Source organism: Mycteria americana, chromosome 1 (genome assembly GCF_035582795.1).
Source record: "Mycteria americana isolate JAX WOST 10 ecotype Jacksonville Zoo and Gardens chromosome 1, USCA_MyAme_1.0, whole genome shotgun sequence".
Lineage (NCBI taxonomy): Eukaryota > Metazoa > Chordata > Aves > Ciconiiformes > Ciconiidae > Mycteria > Mycteria americana.
Window position 1 is genome coordinate 221,904,766 of NC_134365.1, and position 20,715 is coordinate 221,925,480.

Genomic DNA, 20,715 nt, shown 5'->3' on the forward strand with positions numbered 1-20,715 from the left:
CAGCACGGGGCACTGCGGGCTCTGGGGCAGCCGCAGTGGGTGCGATGCTCCTGGGGGACCCCAAAGCTCGGAGCCGGCGGGGAGGGGGGGGCTGCAGCCCGGGGGTCACCAGCCTGCGGGGTCTGAGCCATCCCCGTGCGGGGGGTGGCAGCCCCGGGGTGCCCCAGCTCAGTGCCGCTCTGCTCAGGCTGCGGATGTGAAGGGACGGGGTCCCCCTCGAAACGGCGTTGGGGTCCCCTGTGGTGCCGCAGCCCCCCCAGCCCCCCCCCAGCCACCCACCTCCGCATTCTTGTAGAGGAAAACTTTGTCCCCGGCCACCGCCACGAACAGCTTGTGCTTAAACCCCCGCAGCTCCAGGAAGCCGCTCTTGTCGGCCGGGTCGGCGGCACCGTTGGTGGTCAGGGACGTCGACGTCCTCTCCAGAGCTTTGCTCTTCCGCTCCTCCGCGATCTGCTGCAGGGTCCGTATCCACTCGTTCCGGTCCGCTGCGGGGCCGGAGGGGAGACGGGTCAGGATCAGCGCGGGGCCAGGAGCCGCCGGGGCTCATCCCTTGGGCCAGGGGAAGGGGGAGCGGCTGGGGCCACCCACGAGCAGGGACCCCCGGCGCTCACCATCGCTCTCGGCCCGAAACACGAAGTTGCGGTTGTTGGTGACGACCTCGAATTTCTGGTCCCCGACGCTGGCGATGCGGGAGATGGAGGAGACGGGGATGAACCGCTTGGAATAGGCGTCCTGGGGCAGGGCAGGGCGAGGAGAGACAGGCTGCTCATCACCGCGGCCTCGGGGAGACGGGACGGGCACCGCGCCGGGCTCGCGATGCTGCGAGCGTCGGCGTCCGGGAGGCTCCGAGCATCCCACCCCGGTGCCGGCATCACCCCAGCACCCATCCGTTGCCGCTCCCCGGGATGCTGCCCCTCGGCACGGCCACGTCTCGTGGCCGGGCTGCCCAGAGGGACGTGGCCCCTCTGGGGCAGATCCTCCGCCACCGTCTCACCCCGAGCCCCCAAATCCTCCCTCCCTACTCAACCTTTTCAGTGTCAAAATAGCGGAGGTGGTCGGCATCCAGCTTCACCCAGCGCTTCTGGTAGATGTAGGACCTGGGAAGGGACCGGAGGGACGCGTTGGAGGGGACGGGGTGGCCGAGCTGCACCCTCCGCGCGGGGCAGGCAGCGGGTGCTGCAGCCCACCCGAGGCCGGTGCTGCCCCCGAGGGTGCTGGGGTGCAGGAAGGGTGATATGAGCCCCCCGGGACTGGAGGAACCCCCTCCCCGCTCGCCCCTCACCGGCCCCGGCCCCGCGGCACGGGCTGTGCCGTGCCAGGCAGCCCCGGCAGCTCCGGGCTACACCGTGCGCCCTTGAACTCGGGGCCGCTCCGCTCGTGCGTTCACGCCCCAGTTGCCAAAAGCCTGGGGCCACCTCGCCATCGATCCCGCGCCGTGTCCCCAGCCCTCGTGTCACTGCTGGGGACAGCGATGGGGACTTTGTGCTTTCCTCTGGGCACCAATTAAAGCATGGAGCTGGGAAAGGGGGCTTGCCCTTAAAAGCACCCCCCCCCCTCCCCAAATCCCTGTTTGCAATTACTGCTCGGGACCTACAAGCCGGTGAGGGTTCAATCCTGGGGACAGGAGCCAGGCGGTGCTGGTGGCACCCCGGGCTCCTACATGGCAGAGGGAGAAGCTGGGCAGCTCTATCGGGATGGGGATGCAGGGGGAGAGGGGGGACCCCGGGGCTGGAGCAGAGCCCACCAGGGACCCCTTCGCCCCCCCCAGCCCACCACGCAAGCCGGCCACCCAGCGCAAGGCCAAGGTATTAAACCCTGCAGCCCATCCACCCCGGCGTCGGGGCTGCAGAAGAAGCCAAGCCAGCTCCCACCCCCGGCGCCCACACAGCTCCGACAAGCCCCCCACCGGCGCTGCTCCCCCGGGCCCCCCCACCGCCACGCCAGCCCCCAGCCCCGGCGGCTCTTGCTTAAGGGCTTGTTAGCTCAGGAAGGATTTCGCCATCGCCGCACGTGACCCCGGCGCTCGGCCTTTACATAACCAGCAACGGCAACGGGGATTCAAAGCACTCGGCTCGGCCCTAGGCTCTCCCGCTCCCCGTCAGGAGCTCGTCCCTGTCCCGTGGGGTGCACAGACCCCCAGCCCCGCTCTGCCCTCCAGCTGCTTTTAGCTGCTGAGGGGTTGGGCTTTCTGGTTTTCCTTCTCCTCCACCCCAAGCAGCTGCCGGAGCAGCTTCTCCAGCTTCCCAGGAACCTTCCAGCTGCTCTCACTTCCCCAGCAGCCAGGCTGCTCTGCTGCAAAGAGCCGGAGCTTCCTCCTCCTCCTCCTCGGCAGGACCGCAGCCTCGGGCTTTCCTCGTAGCCCAGATTAAGCAGCCCCCAAAATCCCTCACGTCTCCTGCTTGATTTTTGTCTCCCAGCTGGCGCGGCGGCTCCCTGAGCTGGTTCTGTGCCGGGATGGGGGCAAGCATGTTCGCTGTGCATGCTGCGCTCGCTGTGCACGCTGCGCTTGCTGTGCACGCTGCGCGCGCTGTGCACATCGCGCTTGCTGTGCACGCTGCGCTCGCTGGGCTCCCTGTGCATGCTGTGCTCGCTGGGCTCGCTGTGCACATTGCGCTCGCTGCGCACACTGCGATCGCTGGGCTCCCTGTGCATGCTGTGCATGCTGCGCTCGCTGTGCACACTGTGCTCACTGGGCTCCCTGTGCATGCTGTGCTCGCTGGGCTCGCTGTGCACACTGCGATCACTGCGCACACTGCGATCGCTGGGCTCCCTGTGCACACTGTGCATGCTGCGCTCGCTGTGCACACTGTGCTCACTGGGCTCCCTGTGCATGCTGTGCTTGCTGGGCTCGCTGTGCACACTGCGCTTGCTGAGCACACTGCAATCGCTGGGCTCCCTGTGCATGCTGTGCTCACTGGGCTCGCTGTGCACACCGCAATTGCTGCGCACACTGCACTCACTGCGCTCGCTGGGCTCCCTGGACTCCTTGTGCATGCTGTGCTCACCAGGCTCGCTGTGCACGCTGCGATCACTGCGCACACTGCGCTCGCTGGGCTCCCTGTGCATGCTGTGCTCACTGGGCTCACTGCGCACACTGCGCTCGCTGTGCACACTGCACTCACTGCGCACACTGCGCTCGCTGGGTTCCCTGGGCTCCCTGTGCATGCTGTGCTCACCGGGTTTACTGTGCACACTGCGATCACTGCGCACGCTGCACTCACTGCGCTCGCTGGGCTCCCTGTGCATGCTGTGCATGCTGCGCTCGCTGTGCACACTGTGCTCACTGGGCTCCCTGTGCATGCTGTGCTTGCTGGGCTCGCTGTGCACACTGCGCTCGCTGCGCACACTGCGCTCGCGGACCTTGCTGTGCACCCGATGCTCACTGGGCTCCCTGTGCATGCTGTGCTCACTGGGCCGCTGTGCACACCGCGATTGCTGCGCACACTGCACTCACTGCGCTCGCTGGGCTCCCTGGGCTCCTTGTGCATGCTGTGCTCACCGGGCTCGCTGTGCACGCTGCGATCACTGCGCATACTGCGCTCGCTGGGCTCCCTGTGCATGCTGTGCTCACTGGGCTCACTGTGCACACTGCAATTGCTGCACACACTGTGCTCGCTGGGCTCCCTGGGCTCCTTGTGTATGCTGTGCTCACCGGGCTCGCTGTGCACACTGTGATCACTGCGCACACTGCGCTCACTGGGCTCCCTGTGCATGCTGCGCTCACCGGGCTCACTGTGCACACTGCAATCACTGTGCACACCGCGCTTGCTGCGCACACTGCGCTCGCGGGCCTTGCTGTGCACGCCGTGCTCACTGCGCTCGCTGGGCTCCCTGTGCATGCTGCGCTCACCGGGCTCACTGTGCACACTGCAATCGCTGTGCACACTGCGCACACTGCGCTCGCGGGCCTTGCTGCGCACGCCGTGCTCACTGGGCTCCCTGGGCTCGCCCGCCCTCGAGCACGCGGCCAAACACCCAGCAGCCCCATTAGTTTTACTTCTGCAACCGGGTGCTCTGCATCGGTGCCGACGGCAGCACGGCTCCGGCGAGCCGCCGGGGCCGGGGCCGCCGAACGCCGGGGCTGGGGCCGGCAGTGCCAGCAACGTCTCCTGCCGTGGCAAGCACAGAGCAGACCAACCCCACGCGTGTGTCCGGTGGAGGAGCCGGGCCGGCGGCAGGAAGCCCGCCCAAGCGCCCCACTTCTCCTCCGCCAGCTGCTGTTCGGGATCGCTGCTATTTCGGGGCTTCCCCAGAGCGAAGGCAGCTCCTTTCCCAGCGAGCCCGACGCGTGGCATGGGGCCGGGGGGGAAGTTCGAGCCGCAGCCTTCCCTCCTCCTCCTCCTCCTCCTCCTCCTCCTCCTCAGCCGGCTGAGCGCAACCGTTGGTGGCACCCACTCTGAGGAAGGCTCTTTCACCAAAAATAGGCATTTTTAACCTAAATCGGGGGGGGGGGGGGGGGGGGGCAAGCTGAAGGAACCCCTTGGGCTGGCTTTTCACCAAAGCAAAATTACACCCCCCCCCCCCCCGTGAGCAGGAAAAGCGGGGGGAGCATCTCCCCTGCAGGGCACACGCGCCCAGGCACCGGTGGGGGGTCCGCGGCCCCCCCCGGCACATCACTCACCCCTGCGGTGGGTTCTTGTCCAGCCACCCTGCTTTGATGGTGGGCGAGAGCGGGGCGGCGGCAGTGCCATCCATGCGGTCGCCGAGCGTGCCGGGGCTGCTGCCGGACGAGGCGGGCGCGGGCGGACGTGGGCTGGGGACGTGGTCGCTCCAGCCGCTGCCACCGCTGGGGACGAGGAGCCGAGGGAGGGGGTTAAGAGCTGGTGGTTTGCGGGGGGGCTGGCGGCCGGGCAGGCATGGCTCTCCCCCCCCCCGCCCCGCATGCTTGGCCTCCCCTTGCCCTTCCCCGAGGCACGGGCGATGCAAGCGCCAGCTGTTTGCAAGCAGGGCCCCTGGTGGCAGTCCCCTTGGCGGGGGTCCCAGCGCGTCCCCCAGCTCCGGGGACGGCAGAGACCCAGATGCCAGCCCTGGGAAGGGGGACGGGGGCACCCCCCGGGCCACGGCCCCAAACCCAGAGACGTGCCGAGTCGCTGTCCGCTCGTGCGTGCGCACACGCGCTCCCCCACGCCAGCACTGCCCGACTCGTGCGTGCACACGCACACGCGTCCCGTGCGGCCGTGCAGACACGCGAAACCCCGGCGCAGCCCCACGCGCGAGTGCTCTCTGCCTGTGCTCACACGCGCACACCTCTCCCCCGTGCACGAGCACGCACGCGCGCGCGTATCCCTTGCCTGTGCGTGCACGCACACGCACGCGCGCGTGCAGACAAGTAGCCCCAGCTCAGGCATTTGCATCCCGCCCATGCACGCACGTGCACGTGCACGCACACATAAATAACCCCCGCCCGCGTGCGGTCGTACACACAACCACACAACACACAACCACGTGCACACACACGCGTCCCCGGCCTGCACGCACATACACACGCGCACGGGGCAGAAGAGCTCCTACTTGGCGGGGGGAGCATCGTAGTAATCCTCGATGAGCTCGTCCTCGCTGAAGAGGCTGTTGACACGCAGGGACCGAGGCCGCCCCGTCACGGGCTCCGCATCCTCCTGCGGGGACGGACGTGGCTGATGTGGGCGACCCCGCGCCCTCCCCGCTGCCCCAAAGCTCACGGTGGGGTCCCCCCTCTCCGCCTGCCTGCACCGTGAGGGATGGGCAGGGGACAGACGGAGAAAGAGGGGTCAAGATGCAAAATCACCACCCACGTTTCCCGGGTCCGCAGCTGCCCACGGTGCCGGGAGGTGCCGGGAGGTGCCCGGGCGCTGCCGGCCCCCGCGACGGGACACGCTCCTGCCCACAGCAGGACGGAAGCGTGGCCGTAGGGAGGAGCCGAGTGCCGCGCTGGTTATTTATATCAACCAAAAATATCTGTGCTTGCTGAGAAATCCTGCGTTTCCCCCTCCTTGGCCGGGGACGGGCACACGCCGTCATGGGGGGGTGACTGTGGCTGCAGGCTGGGGGTGGAGGGTGGCCAGGCAGGACCACGGTGCCACGGCCGGTTATCGCCAGGCCCCTGCCCCACGCTGCAGCCCCCGGGGCAGGGGGTGGCTGGGCCGGGGTTAGAAGCAGCCCCGGCACCGTCTCTCCCCATCAGGCTGTTCCCAGGCGAAGGCAGATGGGGGGGCTGCAGGCGCTCAGGGGTCTGCTGCACCCCTCAGATCACAGAATCACAGAATCATAGAATCATGGAATCAAAGAACTGTAGAATCATGGAATCGTAGAATCATGGAATCATGGAATCATAGAATCATAGAATCGTAGACTCGTAGAATCATGGAATCATAGAATTGTAGAATCATAGAATCATGGAATCACAGAATCATAGAATCGTAGAATCATAGAATCATAGAATCATGGAATCATGGAATCATGGAATTGTGGAATCAAGGAATCATAGAATCATAGAATCGTAGAATCATAGATTCACAGAATCATAGAATTACAGAATTGTAGAACCATAGAATCGTAGAATCGTAGAATCATAGAATCGTAGAATCACAGAATCATTAAGGTTGGAAAAGCCCTCTAGATCATCTAGTCCAACCGTCAGCCCCACACCCCCATGCCTACTACAATCCAGATCCATCCAGGCCCACCCCAGGTCGGCTCGGGAGCGCCAGGCAGGCAGAAATCCCCCATCCAGGGATTAAAATCCGGCTGCGATGCTGCCGATGTCCACTAGCACGCACTCTGCGCACGTCGCTTTGCAGAGCGGCTGCACGGCCGTGATGCTCCCCGGGGACCCTGGGGCTGCCCGTGGGCCGGTCCCAGCCCCCGTGGGAGACCCAGTGGGTGCTGGGCGAGGCAGAGCCCCCGCTCCGGCCGCTGCGGACCCGCTCCTCCAACCCGAACTGGAAAATCTCCAACGCAGCCCCAAGGCCAGCGCCTCTCCCCTGGGGACGGTCGCCCCGCTCGCTCCCCCCCACCACCAAGCAGGACCCCCCCGTGGTGGGACCGACCTTGTTGGCCATCTCCCCCGCGGGACCGGCTAATTCCTCCTCCCAGGCAGAGTCCTCGTAGTCCGAGTCATCTGCAAAAGCGGAGGGAAGATGCTGGGAATCAGCACGCGGGGGTCCCGTCACCCCCTGCCACCCCTCTGCCCGTCCCCGCCAGCACAGGGACGTGCCAGCGCCGGAGCCCGGCAAGGAGGATGCCGGCACGGCAGGTTTCCCCCTTCTCTGCCCTCGGCAAACAACCGCTGCATCGGTGCGACAACGGGGGCTTTATCAAGGGGTCTGGAGAAGGGCGGGGAAGGGCAAGGTCACGCTGGTGGCAACTCCCGGCACCGTCGCGACCCTCCCGGCACTGCCGGGAGGGGACTTGGGTGCCACCAGCCCCGGCACCGCACCTTCACCTGGGAGCTCCCGCTGCTGGGGCTTTTCCCACGGCTCGTTTTTCAGGGTGGATTTCCCTCCCTCCCCCTCCATTCCTTATCGGCTGTTGGAGAGACGGGAGCAGCGAGCGGCTCTCGAGCCTGCGCACCCACGGGAAACAAGATCCCGGAGAAGGGCAGGAGCAAGGAGCCGGTGAGCCGGTTCCTCCTCGCCCAGCACCCACAGCAGCAGAAATCCTGGCCAGCAAGCGCCCGTCCCGCAGGGGACAAGTGGCCCCAGACCGCCTGTCCCTCGCAGACACCCTCTCCCAAATCCTCGCGATAACCCGGACCAGATTTCTCCCAAAATCCTAATCCAGAGGATGCTGTTACGGTCCGGGGAGCCCTGGTGCTGGCGGAGGGGTGCGGGTAGATGCTCTCCCTGGGCACGTCCCTATAGGGGACCCCCCCCCCCCCCCCCTAAGACTTTGCGGCACCCAGCGTTTGCTGGCTTTTGGTGCAGAGGAGCAGCCGAACCCGCCGGGGCACGGGGCAAGCTTTCCTCCCCACACGCCCCGACAGAAGGATAACCTTTCTGTCCACGCCTTCTCCTACCTTTTGAAACCCACCCCAGCTCCCAGTTAAACCAGTGCCATTTCCCGCATGGCTGCTGGCCAGGCCGGACCCCGGGTGGGCACCCAGCACCCCGCAGAGCCCTGCCTTTCCTCTTCCTTTCGGCAGAGCTGTTCAAGCTGGATTAGAGCTATTAATTAAAGAAGCTGAGCTATCGCTGTTACGCAGCGGCAGAGCCCGAAGCATTTTGGGCAGCCCCCAGCCGGGGCTGCTCCCCAGGCGATGCTTTGGGACCAGGGCTGCGTCCCCCGCACGGGGTCCCCAACTCAGCATCCCCCCCTGCAGCCGCTCGAGCCCCGGGGACCCCCCGAGGAGGGGGCTGGCGGGTGCAAAGAGCTGCCGGAGGCCGTGCAGGGAGCCGGGGGTCCCGGCACCGGGGCTGACGGCTGCGTCCCGCTCTTGCCGTGCCCTCCCAGCACCCGCCAGCCCCCGCCGGCCGCAGCTCGGGGACATCCGAAGGCGCACGCGTTTAACGTCCCCGATGACGGGTTTATTTTTCCTCCGTGAATTGGTGCGGCGGCTTTCAGAGCCCGTGCAAACCTTTGCTCTCCCCCGAGAGAGGGTGAATCCAAATCCCCGGCCCAGATCTTGCACCCCTGGAAAAGCCCCAGCCCAGAAGGCAAAGACGGGGATGGAGGAGGGAGGGACCCAGGCAAGGCTGTGCAGGGCAGAGGGACAAAGTGATGGGGGAGGAAGGCACAGCACCCATGGGATGGGTGCTGGCTGACGGGCAGACAGACCCAGCCAGGCGTCCCAAGGGAAGATTTGGGACAGGGGAAGATTTGGGGGACCCGGGCCCCCTCATACTCACCGAACTCAGGCACGAAGGGGAGGTTGGCCTTGGACGGCAGCTCCGGCGGCAGCGGGGCCGGCGGCTTCGTGCGGGGCAGGAGGGCCGGCGGGGACGGGGGGACGCTGGGTGCTCTGTCGGGGACGGGGACCTCCTCTTTGGCACGGGTGCTGCGGGAGAGAGGAGCGAGCGCTGCCTTACGCCGGCCCCGGACCTGCCCTGCCCCGCTCTCCAAACCCCGATGCACCCACGGCCATCGGAGGGGGGGTCCCGGGGTGCAAGAGGACCCCCAGCACAGCCACCTTTACACCCCCCAAAGGGATCGAACACCCCAAAGCCCAGCAGACCCGAGTCCACAGCCCGATCCCTAACAGCCTCCCACGGCAAAAGGCTTCACCTTGCTGGGGTTATACCGGTGCTTTTTTAACCTGAAAATATTTTCTGGCATCCAACCTCACCTCCCCATCGCTGCCGCCGCGGCTCAGGCTCCTTATCTGGCCCTCAAGGACACCAGAAGCCGCCTACGGCCTTGAAGCCCATGTCCTGGATCAAGATTTTTATTTTTTTTTCCTCCTCCAGTCTAAACAACGGCGGTGCCGCTTCCTCGGCCGGTTTGCAGGTGGCCACGGGGTCCCCCGAGCGGGGTGGGGGTCCCGGGGATGTTCCCTTCCTACCGAGGTCCCTGTGCTGGGGTGGGCGCGAGAGATCCGGGGCAGCGAGAAGCCCCCTGGAAATGGAGCCTCGGGCTTCTCCTGGGTCAGCGAGCAGCACGCTGTGCCCCCAGCCCCAAAACCTCGGCCGGGGGGGGACCCCGGGGACGCTGCTCCTGCCTGCAGAGCCCCTGGGCAGCCGGGCTCGGCCTCTCCTGCCTCCTGTTCTCTGCTTGCTTCCTGCCTCGTCGATAATCGCAGGCAGACAGGCAATAAATAGAAACCTCTGGGGTGATGGTATTTTTAAGGGCAGGAAATGAAGAGGAAGTTTCTTCGGGGTATAAAAATATGAGGCACCTGATTGACCAGCCCTGAAGTCAGGGAGAGGGCAGAGGAGGCAGGCAGCGAGCAGGCAGGGCTGCCTGCTCCCACCCCGGACAGAGCCCTCGTAGCCCCACGGCCGGGTGGGCGAGCCCCAGGGGACCCCCACGCTGGCCAGCGAAGCCACCGTCCCCGTCCCCGACCCCGCTACCTCCCACCGCAGCCCCAGGCCGGAGCAGCCGGTGCAGGACCCGTCCCACCGAGCGCCAAACCCCAGCACGGCCAACGGCATCGCCCCACGGCCACGCTGCAGGAAAGCTCAGCGCGGCCAAGGTTGCCACCGGCACCCAGCGGTCCCTGGGGATGGCCAACCCCGGTCCCCGGTGACTCCCAGCCCCACGGCCGGCGCACGAGAGCTTTCCCCGAGCCCGGGGCGAGCTGCGGAGAGGAAACTTCTCCCTCGGCTGCTTGCAGGGAGCAGGGGGAGGACGGGGAGCGCTGGCTCTGCTCTGGGTCAGGCTGACCTCATTTCTCAGCAGCCATTTCCATGGGAACCAGCCACAACCATCCATACATTAGGGAACGCTGGCAGGGAGGGCAGGGGAGCGCAGGCAGAGGAGTGTGGGCAGGGGAGCGTGGGCAGGGAGCTGCCTGGCAGCCCAGGGCAGCAGCTTCGCTCCCAGCAGCACCGGGCAGGGGCTTGCTGGGGCGGGGGGCTGGCACCCAGGGCTGCGGGGACCCAGGGACAGGAAGGCGACGGTGCGCAAGCCACAGAGCCCCCGGCAAGAGCCCGGCGGGGGTCTGCATCTGCACAGCCACCCAGGATGGCGTTTGCCCCCCCCGGAGCGGGCGCGGGGGGCTGCAGTGCGAGCCCCGAGGCCAGCGGCCAGGCGACCGTCCCCCGGCTGCCCTGTTTTCTGCAGGCACGGCGCGATGCCCGCGGCCAGCCTCCGTCTCCCGGTTGGGGCCATCTCAGGAGGGTTTGGGAGGAAACCTTTTCTACCCTGCCCCCCCCGGGGCTGGCAGGATGGGCGGCCGCAGAGTCCGGGCACAGATAACACCCTGGTTCCCCAAAAACACCCTCCCCAACGGGGTCAGCCCCCGCTGCCACAGCATCCCCCCGCCTTGCGTCCCCCCAGGGCTCCGTGGGGCAGCGTGGGTGCCCCATCGCCCCGTGCACCCCCTGATTCCCCCCCATTCTGCATCCGTGCCCAAGACGATGCCAATCCTGCCGCGGGCAGGGTCAGGCCGGTGCAACGTCTGCCGTTAGAGAAGTGCCAACCTCTTATCTGGGGTTATCTTATCTCTATCAACCTCTTATCTTATCTGCCGTCCTCCTCCCCACCAGCAACGGCTCGGCTGGGTCCCCCCCCACCCCAAGGCTGTGGCTCGGCTGGGTCCCCCCCCACCCCACGCCACCCCAAAGCCAAACCTCTGCCAGGGCCACCGCCGCACCCCCGGGGCTCGCCGGGCTGTGCCCAGACCTGGGCAAACACGGAGAAGGAGCCTTCTGCCGTCACCTCCTTGGACATTGCTCGCTGCCCTTCCACACCAGCCCCCCCCGGGGTTCAACCCCCCCCCAGCTGCTCGGGGGGGGCTGCTCTGCACCCCAGACCATCCCCTGGGTGTGAGGAGCGGGTGCCCTCGCCGACAGCCTCGCCCCATGATCGGGGTGCGGGCACGAGCGTGCACCGCTGCTGGGACCCTCTGCGGGGTCTGCAGGTCTGAGCCATCCGCGGCCAGAATCGGGGGGCTCGTAGCCCCGCCGCTGGTACGAGGAAGGGGGGGGGGCACATCAAATCCGGCCACTTTCGGGAGCTGGTGAGGAGCACGCGGCGTCGAACACGGTGGCTGTGATCGCCCCACGGGAGGTGGCATCGCGGGCACTGGAGCTGGACCTCCCGCACCCAGCAAGGCTGAGACGTCCCCGGCACCTCCGGTTCCCCGGCACAGGGATGCCCAGGGTGGCCCAGGGCTGGGGGGGGGGGGGCGGGGGGGGACGGCGGAACCCCGGCGGGGAACGCGGCGTGGAGGAAACCGCAACACGGCGCCTGCCGCGGCCCCCAGCGGCTCGGCCCCCCCCCCGGCCTGTCCCCGAGCCGCTCTTGCAAAATGCCAACCCCACGGGGACGTTTCCCCTCGGGGCGAGCGGGAGGGTGCAGGCACGGGGCCCCCGCGGGGCAGCCCCACGCCAGCGGCCGAGCCCCACGCCATGGGCGGCCGGGAGGAAGCAGCAGGGACGGCGGCGGTGCAGGCGGAAGCGAGGGGAGCCGGGTGAGCGGCGTCACCCCAGAAATGCCGGGCAGCGTCGTCGCAAAGGCCCCCACGGCGCTGCCGGGTCCCTCGCCCTGCAGCAGGCTGGCCGCTGCCTGCGCGTCACCCTGACGTGGGCAAGCATCGTCCAGACATGGGCAAGCATCATCCCCAGTGTGGGCAAACATCACCCTGATGTGGGCAAGCATCATCCAGACATGGGCAAGCATCACCCCCAACATGGGCAAGCATCACCCTGATGTGGGCAAGCATCATCCAGACATGGGCAAGCATCACCCCCAACATGGGCAAGCATCACCCTGACATGGGCAAGCATCACCCTGGACATGGGTAAGCATCACCCCCAGCATGGGCAAGCATCACCCTGGCGTGGGCAAGCATCACCCTGGCGTGGGCAAGCATCATCCCCAGCATGGGCAAGCATCACCCCCAGCATGGGCAAGCATCATCCCCAGCATGGGCAAGCATCACCCCCAGCATGGGCAAGCATCATCCCCAGCATGGGCAAGCATCATTCAGACATGGGCAAGCATCACCCTGACGTGGGTAAGCATCCAAACATGGGCAAGCATCACCCCAGACATGGGCAAGCATCACCCCCAGCATGGGCAAGCATCATCCCCAGCATGGGCAAGCATCACCCCCAGCATGGGCAAGCATCATCCCCAGCATGGGCAAGCATCATTCAGACATGGGCAAGCATCACCCTGACGTGGGCAAGCATCATCCAAACATGGGCAAGCATCAGCCAGACGTGGGCAAGCATCACCCCCAACAGGGGCAAGCATCACCCTGACGTGGGCAAGCATCACCCCTCTGCTTTAGGTCGCTGGCCACCCGGCCGCGTCCCCCCCGCCCCAGCCCCCCGTGCTGGCCACCGGCAGGCAGCCGGGGCAGGTCCCCCCCCCGGGGCAGGGGAAGGTGTTTCGGGGCCGGCACAGCACCCCGGCGGCTGCGGGGCTCCCTCGGTCGCGGCCAGCGGCACCCCAGTGCCCGTCACCGAGGCCGGGCACCCCGTCACCCCCGGGGCAGCCCAGGAAGCCGCAGGGCAGGCGGCTGCGGTAGCCGTGCCGGCACGTGCCGCCCCGCACGCGGAGCCGGGACTGCGGCTCGCCGGCGGCCGAGCCTGCGCCAAACGGCCGCCGCGGGTGACCCGGGCCCGCGCCCGCCTGAATGCGCCCCTTGTCTGCGCCGGCTCGGCTGCGCCGCGGCACCTCCTCCATCGCCGGGCACCGTCCCCAACGAGAGCGGTGCCTGCGCACGCGCCCAGCGCCGAGGCGCGGCACAAGGCCCGACCCTGCCGTATACATCCACTGTAGGGCCCGGCGCCAGCTTATACGTACCCTGCCGTATACATCCACTATAGGGCCCGGCACCAGCTTATACGTACCCTGCCGTATACATCCACTATAGGGCCCGGCACCAGCTTATACGTACCCTGCCGTATACATCCACTATAGGGCCCGGCACCAGCTTATACGTACCCTGCCGTATACATCCACTGTAGGGACTGCGCGCCAGCTTATACGTACCCTGCCGTATACATCCACCATAGGGCCCAGCACCAGCTTATACGTACCCTGCCGTATACATCCACTATAGGGCCCGGCACCAGCTTATACGTACCCTGCCGTATACATCCACTATAGGGCCCGGCACCAGCTTATACGTACCCTGCCGTATACATCCACTGTAGGGACTGCGCGCCAGCTTATACGTACCCTGCCGTATACATCCACCATAGGGACCACACGCACCAGCTTATACGTACCCTGCCGGATGCATCCGCCATAGGGACCACACGCCAGCTTATACGTACCCTGCTGTATACATCCACCATAGGGACCATGCGCCAGCTTATACGTACCCTGCCGTATACACCCACTGTAGGGACCACACACCAGCTTATACGTACCCTGCCGTATACATCCACCGTAGGGACCACACACCAGCTTATATGTACCCTGCCGTATACATCCACCATAGGGACCACACGCCAGCTTATACGTACCCTGCCGTATACATCCACTATAGGGACCACACGTGTACCTGCTGTAGCAGCACACACAGCGTACTGGACATATACGCCAGAGCAACCAATCACCTTAGCGATACCCCACTGCGTACATCCGCAACGGTAATCAAGCACCAGCACGTATATGCCCTACTGTATATATCCACATATATACAGTCTATATGGATATAGTAGCAAGGTATATATGCTACTGTAGCCACCCCCTGCAGCAGCCAGGCCGCAGCACACGCGCTCTAGGACATATTTTGCAGCATTTATATATGTAACGTATACGTGAGGGGTGCGTCAGCGCCCGCAGGGCGCCGGGGCCCCACGGCCGCCCCGTCCCCTCTCCTTTCGGGCGCCGGGAGCCGTCCCGCTGCCCCGCAGCGGCACGGGCTGGGGGGCTCCACCGCGGTGTCCCCGGAGTCCCCCGGGAGCCACGGCGGAGCCTGACGAGGACAAGCTGCCGGCGAGGTCAACCGTAGCCATCCCTGCGCCCCGGGGAGATCGGCTCCCGCCGTCCCGGGAGGTGCCGCTCGGCCGCCAGCACCCGGTGAGGACACGTCCCCGTCCCCTCCGGCACCGGGCACGTCGCTGCCAGCTTGAGCCGGGCTGCGCGGACCCCGCAGCCGGTGGGCACGGCCGTGCCGTCACCGAAACTCCCGGGAGCAGCTCCGGTGGCGAATGCCAGCGCTTGCCGAGCCGGGCAGGAGGGAGCAAACCCCGGTGCCATCCCCTGCCCGCTGCCCGCTGAGCCCCGGGGACGATGCCCACGTCCCCAGGGGCAGCCCCGGGGAGCAGGGACCGGGGGGGGGGGGGGGGGGGGCAAACGACGCCGACGGCGCGATCCAGCTCCTGTTGGAGCCCCCCAAACTTTCAGCGTCTGCAGAACCCTGCGGCAAGGAGCGCCCTGGCCCAGCCGCCCCCAGGGGAGCCCGAGTGGCTCCCAGATCCCCCCCCCGGGCCACCCATGGGGGCTGGGAGGAGAGGGGCCAGCCGGGGTGCTCAGCCCCGGGGCGGGGGGGCGGCTGCCCGGGTGGAACGCAACGCCCGTGCAAAGCAAAGCAAAAAGCAGAGGAAGGTGACGCCGGTGGGGGGGCCGGCGGGGCGCAGCGGGGTCCCGGCCACCCTCCACGGTGGCGTACGGAAAGCGCCGTGACGGCACGGGAAGCCAGGGCTGCCGGGGACCCGCCCGGCAAACAACTCCTTTCCCGGCAAACAACTCCTTTCCTGGCAAAGCCCCTGTGCCACGCCACGCCGTGCCACCGCGGCCGGCGACCCGCGGCCCTGCAGGGCCTTACGGCAGCCGCTCTCCCGGCTCGGCCGCTGTCGGCTCCACCGGCGCTGAGGCTCGAGCAGAGGCAGGAAACACCCGGCTGAGCAGAAGCAGGCGAGGCTCGCGCCTCGCAGCACGGGCAGCGCCTGCTTCCCGGCCAAAACCCCCACCGGCCCCGTCCGCTGCCATCCTGCAAACGCTGCACCGCTCCCGGGGCGATGGCGGCGGTGACGTCCCTACCTGGGCAGCCAAGCAGGGACCCCCAGCAGGGCTGGAGCCGGTGCCGTGGGGAAGGTCCAGCAAGGCCGGCCGGCGGTGCCGGCGATGCCGGCGGGGAGCGGAGTTCGTCACCCCGAGCACTTCCTGCACCACGCTCAGCCGCGAGCAAAACTTCCTGAGGCGGCCGAAGCGGCGGCGTGGCCGGCACCAAACCGGCGGCCACCGGCCTCACCGAGCACCGGCATCCTCCCGGCCGGGGCCGGAGGGAGAACGGCTCCGGGGGGATTTTGGGGACCACCTCGGTGCAGAAACGCGGTGATGGGGACGGTCGCCGGGGCTGCTGGGACGGACACGGCTTCGGCGGTGATCCGGAGCCCAGGGAGCCCCGGGGACAGGTCCTTGCCCACCCCATGGGGTGCCACCCCCCCCCGCCCCCCCCGGCTGCCCGAGCCCCCTCCCCCGCTCGGCATCCCACCCGCTCCCTGGCTGCATCGGCGCCAGGCGGGGGGGGGGGGGGGGGCATCTCCGCCCGCCTCACCCAGGCAAGAGGAGGGGTTCTGCCCCCAAAATCCTGCTGGGGCAGGGATGGGCAGCCGGGGGGGCACAGCCACCCCCCCATCCCCGTTCCCATCCTGAGCGCACAGCTGCCTCGGGGGGGGGTGTCTCATCCAGCACCGTCACCCGGGGCTGCGGGGACGGGGCAAACACTCCCCGCGGACCCCCGCCTCCCTCGGAGTGCCGGGGGGGGGGGCGGGGGTCGTGGGGAGGGAGGCGGGGGGGGCGAGGCCGTGCAGCCGGGCTCAGCATGGCCGCCACATCACCCCCCCTCACCCAGGGGCTCCCTTCCCCCCCCCCCCCAGAACCCCGCTCCCCCCCGGCTCCGTGCCCCCCTGCTTGCTCTTGTGCTCTTGCAGGATTTTGGGGTGCAGCGGCGGGGGCACGGGGGGGGGGGACGCTCTGGCAGCCGCAGCCACAGCAGCCCGGTGAGGGTGCAGCAAACGCTGCGCTTGCAGGGAGGGGCTGCGGCTGAGCGGTGGGGGAGCACCGGGGAGGGGGGGACACACATCAAGGGAGGGCTGCGAGCGCCGCTCTCACCAAACCCCAGCCTGCTCTCGTGTCATCCGGCTGCACCGGTTCCCCCCCCCCCCCGCCTCCCCGTCCCCTCCCGCTGCGGTTTGCTGCCTGTCCCCGCAGGGTGTGACGAGTTCCTCGGGCCTCAGCGCCGACCGCACTGCGGGCAAGGGCCGGGCAGGGCCCCGCACGCCGCCGGGCACCGGGTGGGGAGCAGCAGCCCAAGCCCAGGAGGGGTTGGGGTGACCGGGGTGAGGGGGGTGACGGGGGTGGCTGCACCCAGCCCATAGATCAGCCCCCAAGACCCGCCTCGAGCCCGGGAGAGAAAAGCGGCGCGGACCCCGGCACTCACGGAGCCCACGCTCGGGATTCGGCCACCCCACGCTGGCCCCGCATCCCCCCACGCGCCCCCCGAAAGGGGATGGGGACAAAGCTGGGGTGTCCCTGGGGGTGCCCCCCCCCCCCCGGGCCGTGTGACAGTAGAGGGCACCGCTGTCCTGGGGGAGAGCAGCCACAGCCCCTCTCCCGATCCCCCCCCAGCCTGCTTGGGCCCCCCAGGAGATGGGGCTGGGGGGTGTGGGCACCCCCAGGGCGATGGGCTGGGGGGGGTGGGTACCCTACAAGACGGGGCTGGGGGGGGGTGAGTACCCCAGGGGATGGGCTGGGGGGGGGTGCCGGTACCCCCAGGAGATGGGGCTGGGGGGGGGGATGTGGACCCCCAGGAGATGGGGCTGGGGGGTGTGGGTACCCCAGGGGATGGGCTGGGGGGGGTGTGGGCACCCCCAGGAGATGGGGCTGGGGGGTGTGGGCACCCCCAGGGCGATGGGCTGGGGGGGGTGAGTACCCTACAAGACGGGGCTGGGGGGGGGGTGAGTACCCCAGGGGATGGGCTGGGGGGGGGTGCCGGTACCCCCAGGAGATGGGGCTGGGGGGGGGGATGTGGACCCCCAGGAGATGGGGCTGGGGGGTGTGGGTACCCCAGGGGATGGGCTGGGGGGGGTGTGGGCACCCCCAGGAGATGGGGCTGGGGGGTGTGGGTACCCCCAGGGCGATGGGCTGGGGGGGGGTGGGTACCCCACAAGATTTGCCTGGGGGGGCTGTGGGGACACCCAGGGGATGTGCTGGGGGGAGGGGGGTGTGGGTACCCCCAGGAGATGGGACGGGGGGGGGTACACCAGGAGATGGGGCTGGGGCTGGGGGGGTGTGGGTACCCCAGGGGATGGGATGGGGGGGTGGGTACCCCACAAGATGGGGCTGGGGGGGGTGTGGGGACCCCCAGGAGATGGACTGGGGCTGGGGGGGGGGGGGGATTCCAGGGGGATGTGCTGGGGCTGGGGGGGGTGTGGGTACCCCCCTGCAACCCGTGCCGTCACCACGCGCACCCACCCGAGGGTCCCACGCGCATCACAGCAGCCCCCCACGGGGACCCCGCTGCCTCGGGACACCCCCAGCCTCAGCCCCCCCCTCGCAGCCCCCTTACCTCCTGTGGGACACGGCCCTGGGGGGCAGCACCGGAGGGCGGCTGGGCGGCGGGGGGGCCTTCAGGGACTGGCACTTCTCTTCCTGCTGGTGCCGCTTGGCCGGCAGCGGTGGCAGGGGGGGTCTCGCCCTGCTTTCGGCCGGGGGCTTCTCGGCGAGGGCCGGCGGCGAGGGCAGCTCCGGGGCCGGGGGCCGGCTGCGGGGCACCGGGGAGGGCTCGGGGCTGCCCCCCCTTAGCGAGGGGGAGAATTTGATGGGGGGACGGCAGCCCACCCTGGGTGGGATGGGTGGGGGCAGCTGGGCGAAGCTCGCACCCCCCTCCGGTTCCAGCAGCGGGGACCCATCGGGCACCACCGGGCAGCGGGGCTCCGGCTGCTCCGGCTGCGCCGTCGCGGCGCTCAGGCGGAAGACGTGGCGTTTCAGGGGGACGGGTTTCCTGGCGGGGGGCCGGGGGGTCCCGGCGGGCAGGGTCGCCTCAGCGAAGGCTTTCTGCAGCCCCAGGAGGATGCGGCGGCGGTGGCCGGGCAGCAGTACGCCCAGGCGGGTGAGCGCCTCGTCCGTCAGCGCCCGGCAGTCCCACACCGTCCGCAGCTCGCTCCGCTGGAAGCTCTCCGCGTACTGGTCGAGGTGGAGGGCCGCCAGCCAGGCGGCCACCGGCAGAGACCCCCCCTCCTCCATGGCGGGGGTCCGGCCGCAGAGACCTCGCGCCGCTCAGTGCATCTCCTGCGCCCGGCGAGGCTCAGGACAGCATCGGGACCTGGGGATGGAGAGAAGCAGGGATGAGCTCGGGGTCGGGATCGGGCCCGGACTACGCGCCGGCGGAAGCCCGGGGTGCCAAAACGACTATTGCCCACTTAACCGGCGTGGTTTTCGGGGGGGCTCCTCGCCTCCGACCACCCGGTGTCCCCAGCGGGATCGGGCACCCGGATGCCGGCACCTCCCCAGAACCAAGGGGGCTGCAGGGAGCCGGGAACGCCGGAGGGCCCCGGTTTAGGCGTCTAAATGTAGATGCCGTCCCTGCCGAGGCTCGCCGGATGACGGCACCGTGCGGCCCCGGCGCGGTCCCCGGCCGCCGCGTCACGCCACGCGTGGGGGGCGACGCGTGGGCTGGGGGACGGGGCGGGGTGCGGGGTCCCACGCCGGCCGCGAAGCCCCTGCAGCCGGACCCCAGAGCAAGAAGGAGCCGGGCAGAAGCCGCCGAGGCGCAGCGGCGCCGGTGCCGAGGGGCGGCGGGATGTCCCGGGCGCCCGGTGGGGCTGACACCCAATTGCGGGTGGGTGTCCCCCAGGGCTCCGACCCTGCGCAGCCCTGCGGGCTCCCCGGAGGATGCTCAGGCAATTCGGGGCGAACCGATGGGGAGCGGATGGATGGAGCTCCTGCAGCCCCCCCCGAGAGCCCCCCGCTCCCTGCCCCCGGCCGCTACGGGGGGGACACGGACGGACGGACGGGTCCGGCAGGCCGCGCCTCACCGACGCCGGACAAAACCTTTGCGTGAGGTGCTGAGAGGAGCCCCGCGTCCCCTCTCCAGGGCTGTCCCCAGCCCCGTCAAGCCCCCGGGTCCCAAAATGTCTCCCAAAGCCCCGAGAGAGCAAGCGGAAGCTCGCGCCGGCGTGCAGCCTGCCCGCTCCCCGGTCGGTCTTCGGTCTGGTCCGGGGGCGAGCTCGCGGCTTTAGGAGAGGGGCCAGATCCTGAGCTCTGCGTGCGAACACGGCCTTCGCCGCCCGCTGTCCCCAGCCGGGGCGGTGGCAGGGTGCTGCTGCCGGAGACCCCGACCCGAAGCCCACCCAACCCCGGCTGCCAGCACGGCATCGCTCCCGGCTCGCGGCCTGCCCCAGGGCCGCGGCTGTCCTCGGCAGCCCGGTGCATCACTCCGGCACGGCACCCTGGGGTGCGCCCACCTGGCAAAACGCCCCGAGAGATTGGGTGGAAGGGGGACGCGGGGACTCGCTCGGCGTCCCGGGTCCCGCCGGACCCCCGGCGGGCGGCAGAGCACCCGTGCCGCGCCGTAGCCGCCGGCGGGGCCGCGTCCCGTTATCTCGCCGAGCAGCGGGGACGGGAGACCCTGCCCTTTCCACCCACCGGCGGGCACAGCCCCCGGCGGCCCCGCGGTCCGGGCAGGGCCAGGAGCTGTGGCAGGAGGCAGACCCCGGCCGTGCCGGCACACGGGCCGCGCTCCTCGTGGCACTGACGGTGACCCTGGCACACGTCTTGGTTTGGGTTTGCTGGAGGCTTTTTTAGACCTGCGAAGTAGGAGCCAGAGGATTTCCTGGTGCTGTAAATAGGCCGGTCATGAAATCTGCCGTCAGAGTCACGTTTGCTCTGACTCAGGCAGCTCCGACCCCTCCGGCTGGCGCTTGCGGTTTCGGCAGCGGGGACTCGTCGAGCGGCAGCCGCTCCTGCCTAACGCGGGCAGAGCGTGCGGCAGGGCAAGGCTCATCCTCTTCCCAAGGCTCATCCTCCTCTTCCCGGCGCTAACCGGGCACAGCCGAGCCTGCCAGACCCCCGTGGCGGTCTGAGGTCCGGGCTGGCAGCGGGGGTCACCCGCTGGCCCCCACGCCTCCAGACACGGGCATCCCGGCATTGCCGCAGGGGTCTGGCCGCGGTGCC

The 20,715-nt window shown here is 68.8% G+C and overlaps 1 protein-coding gene across 7 annotated transcripts in view; it reads right to left on the bottom strand.

The window, feature by feature from the left end:
- ARAP1 (ArfGAP with RhoGAP domain, ankyrin repeat and PH domain 1) overlaps nucleotides 1-15,735 on the bottom strand; it is a 37,250-nt gene extending 21,515 nt beyond the window's left edge. For 4 of the 7 annotated variants that reach the window (XR_012773887.1, XR_012773886.1, XM_075491374.1 and 1 more), the window contains exons 1-8: nucleotides 15,580-15,735; nucleotides 8,823-8,971; nucleotides 7,026-7,096; nucleotides 5,512-5,615; nucleotides 4,622-4,786; nucleotides 1,028-1,097; nucleotides 612-732; nucleotides 280-485 (exon numbers count right to left, since the gene is read on the bottom strand). Coding sequence is in view for 5 of the 7 variants with exons in the window: in XM_075491374.1 (XP_075347489.1) it covers nucleotides 280-485; nucleotides 612-732; nucleotides 1,028-1,097; nucleotides 4,622-4,786; nucleotides 5,512-5,615; nucleotides 7,026-7,037 (678 nt within the window). In the remaining 2 variants the exon portion in view is untranslated. Of the gene's footprint in view, nucleotides 1-279; nucleotides 486-611; nucleotides 733-1,027; nucleotides 1,098-4,621; nucleotides 4,787-5,482; nucleotides 5,616-7,025; nucleotides 7,097-8,822; nucleotides 8,972-15,579 lie in introns of those variants that run through there. The other 3 variants (XM_075491375.1, XM_075491377.1, XM_075491376.1) reach the window with 3 other exon arrangements.
- Nucleotides 15,736-20,715: the final 4,980 nt, after the last annotated feature.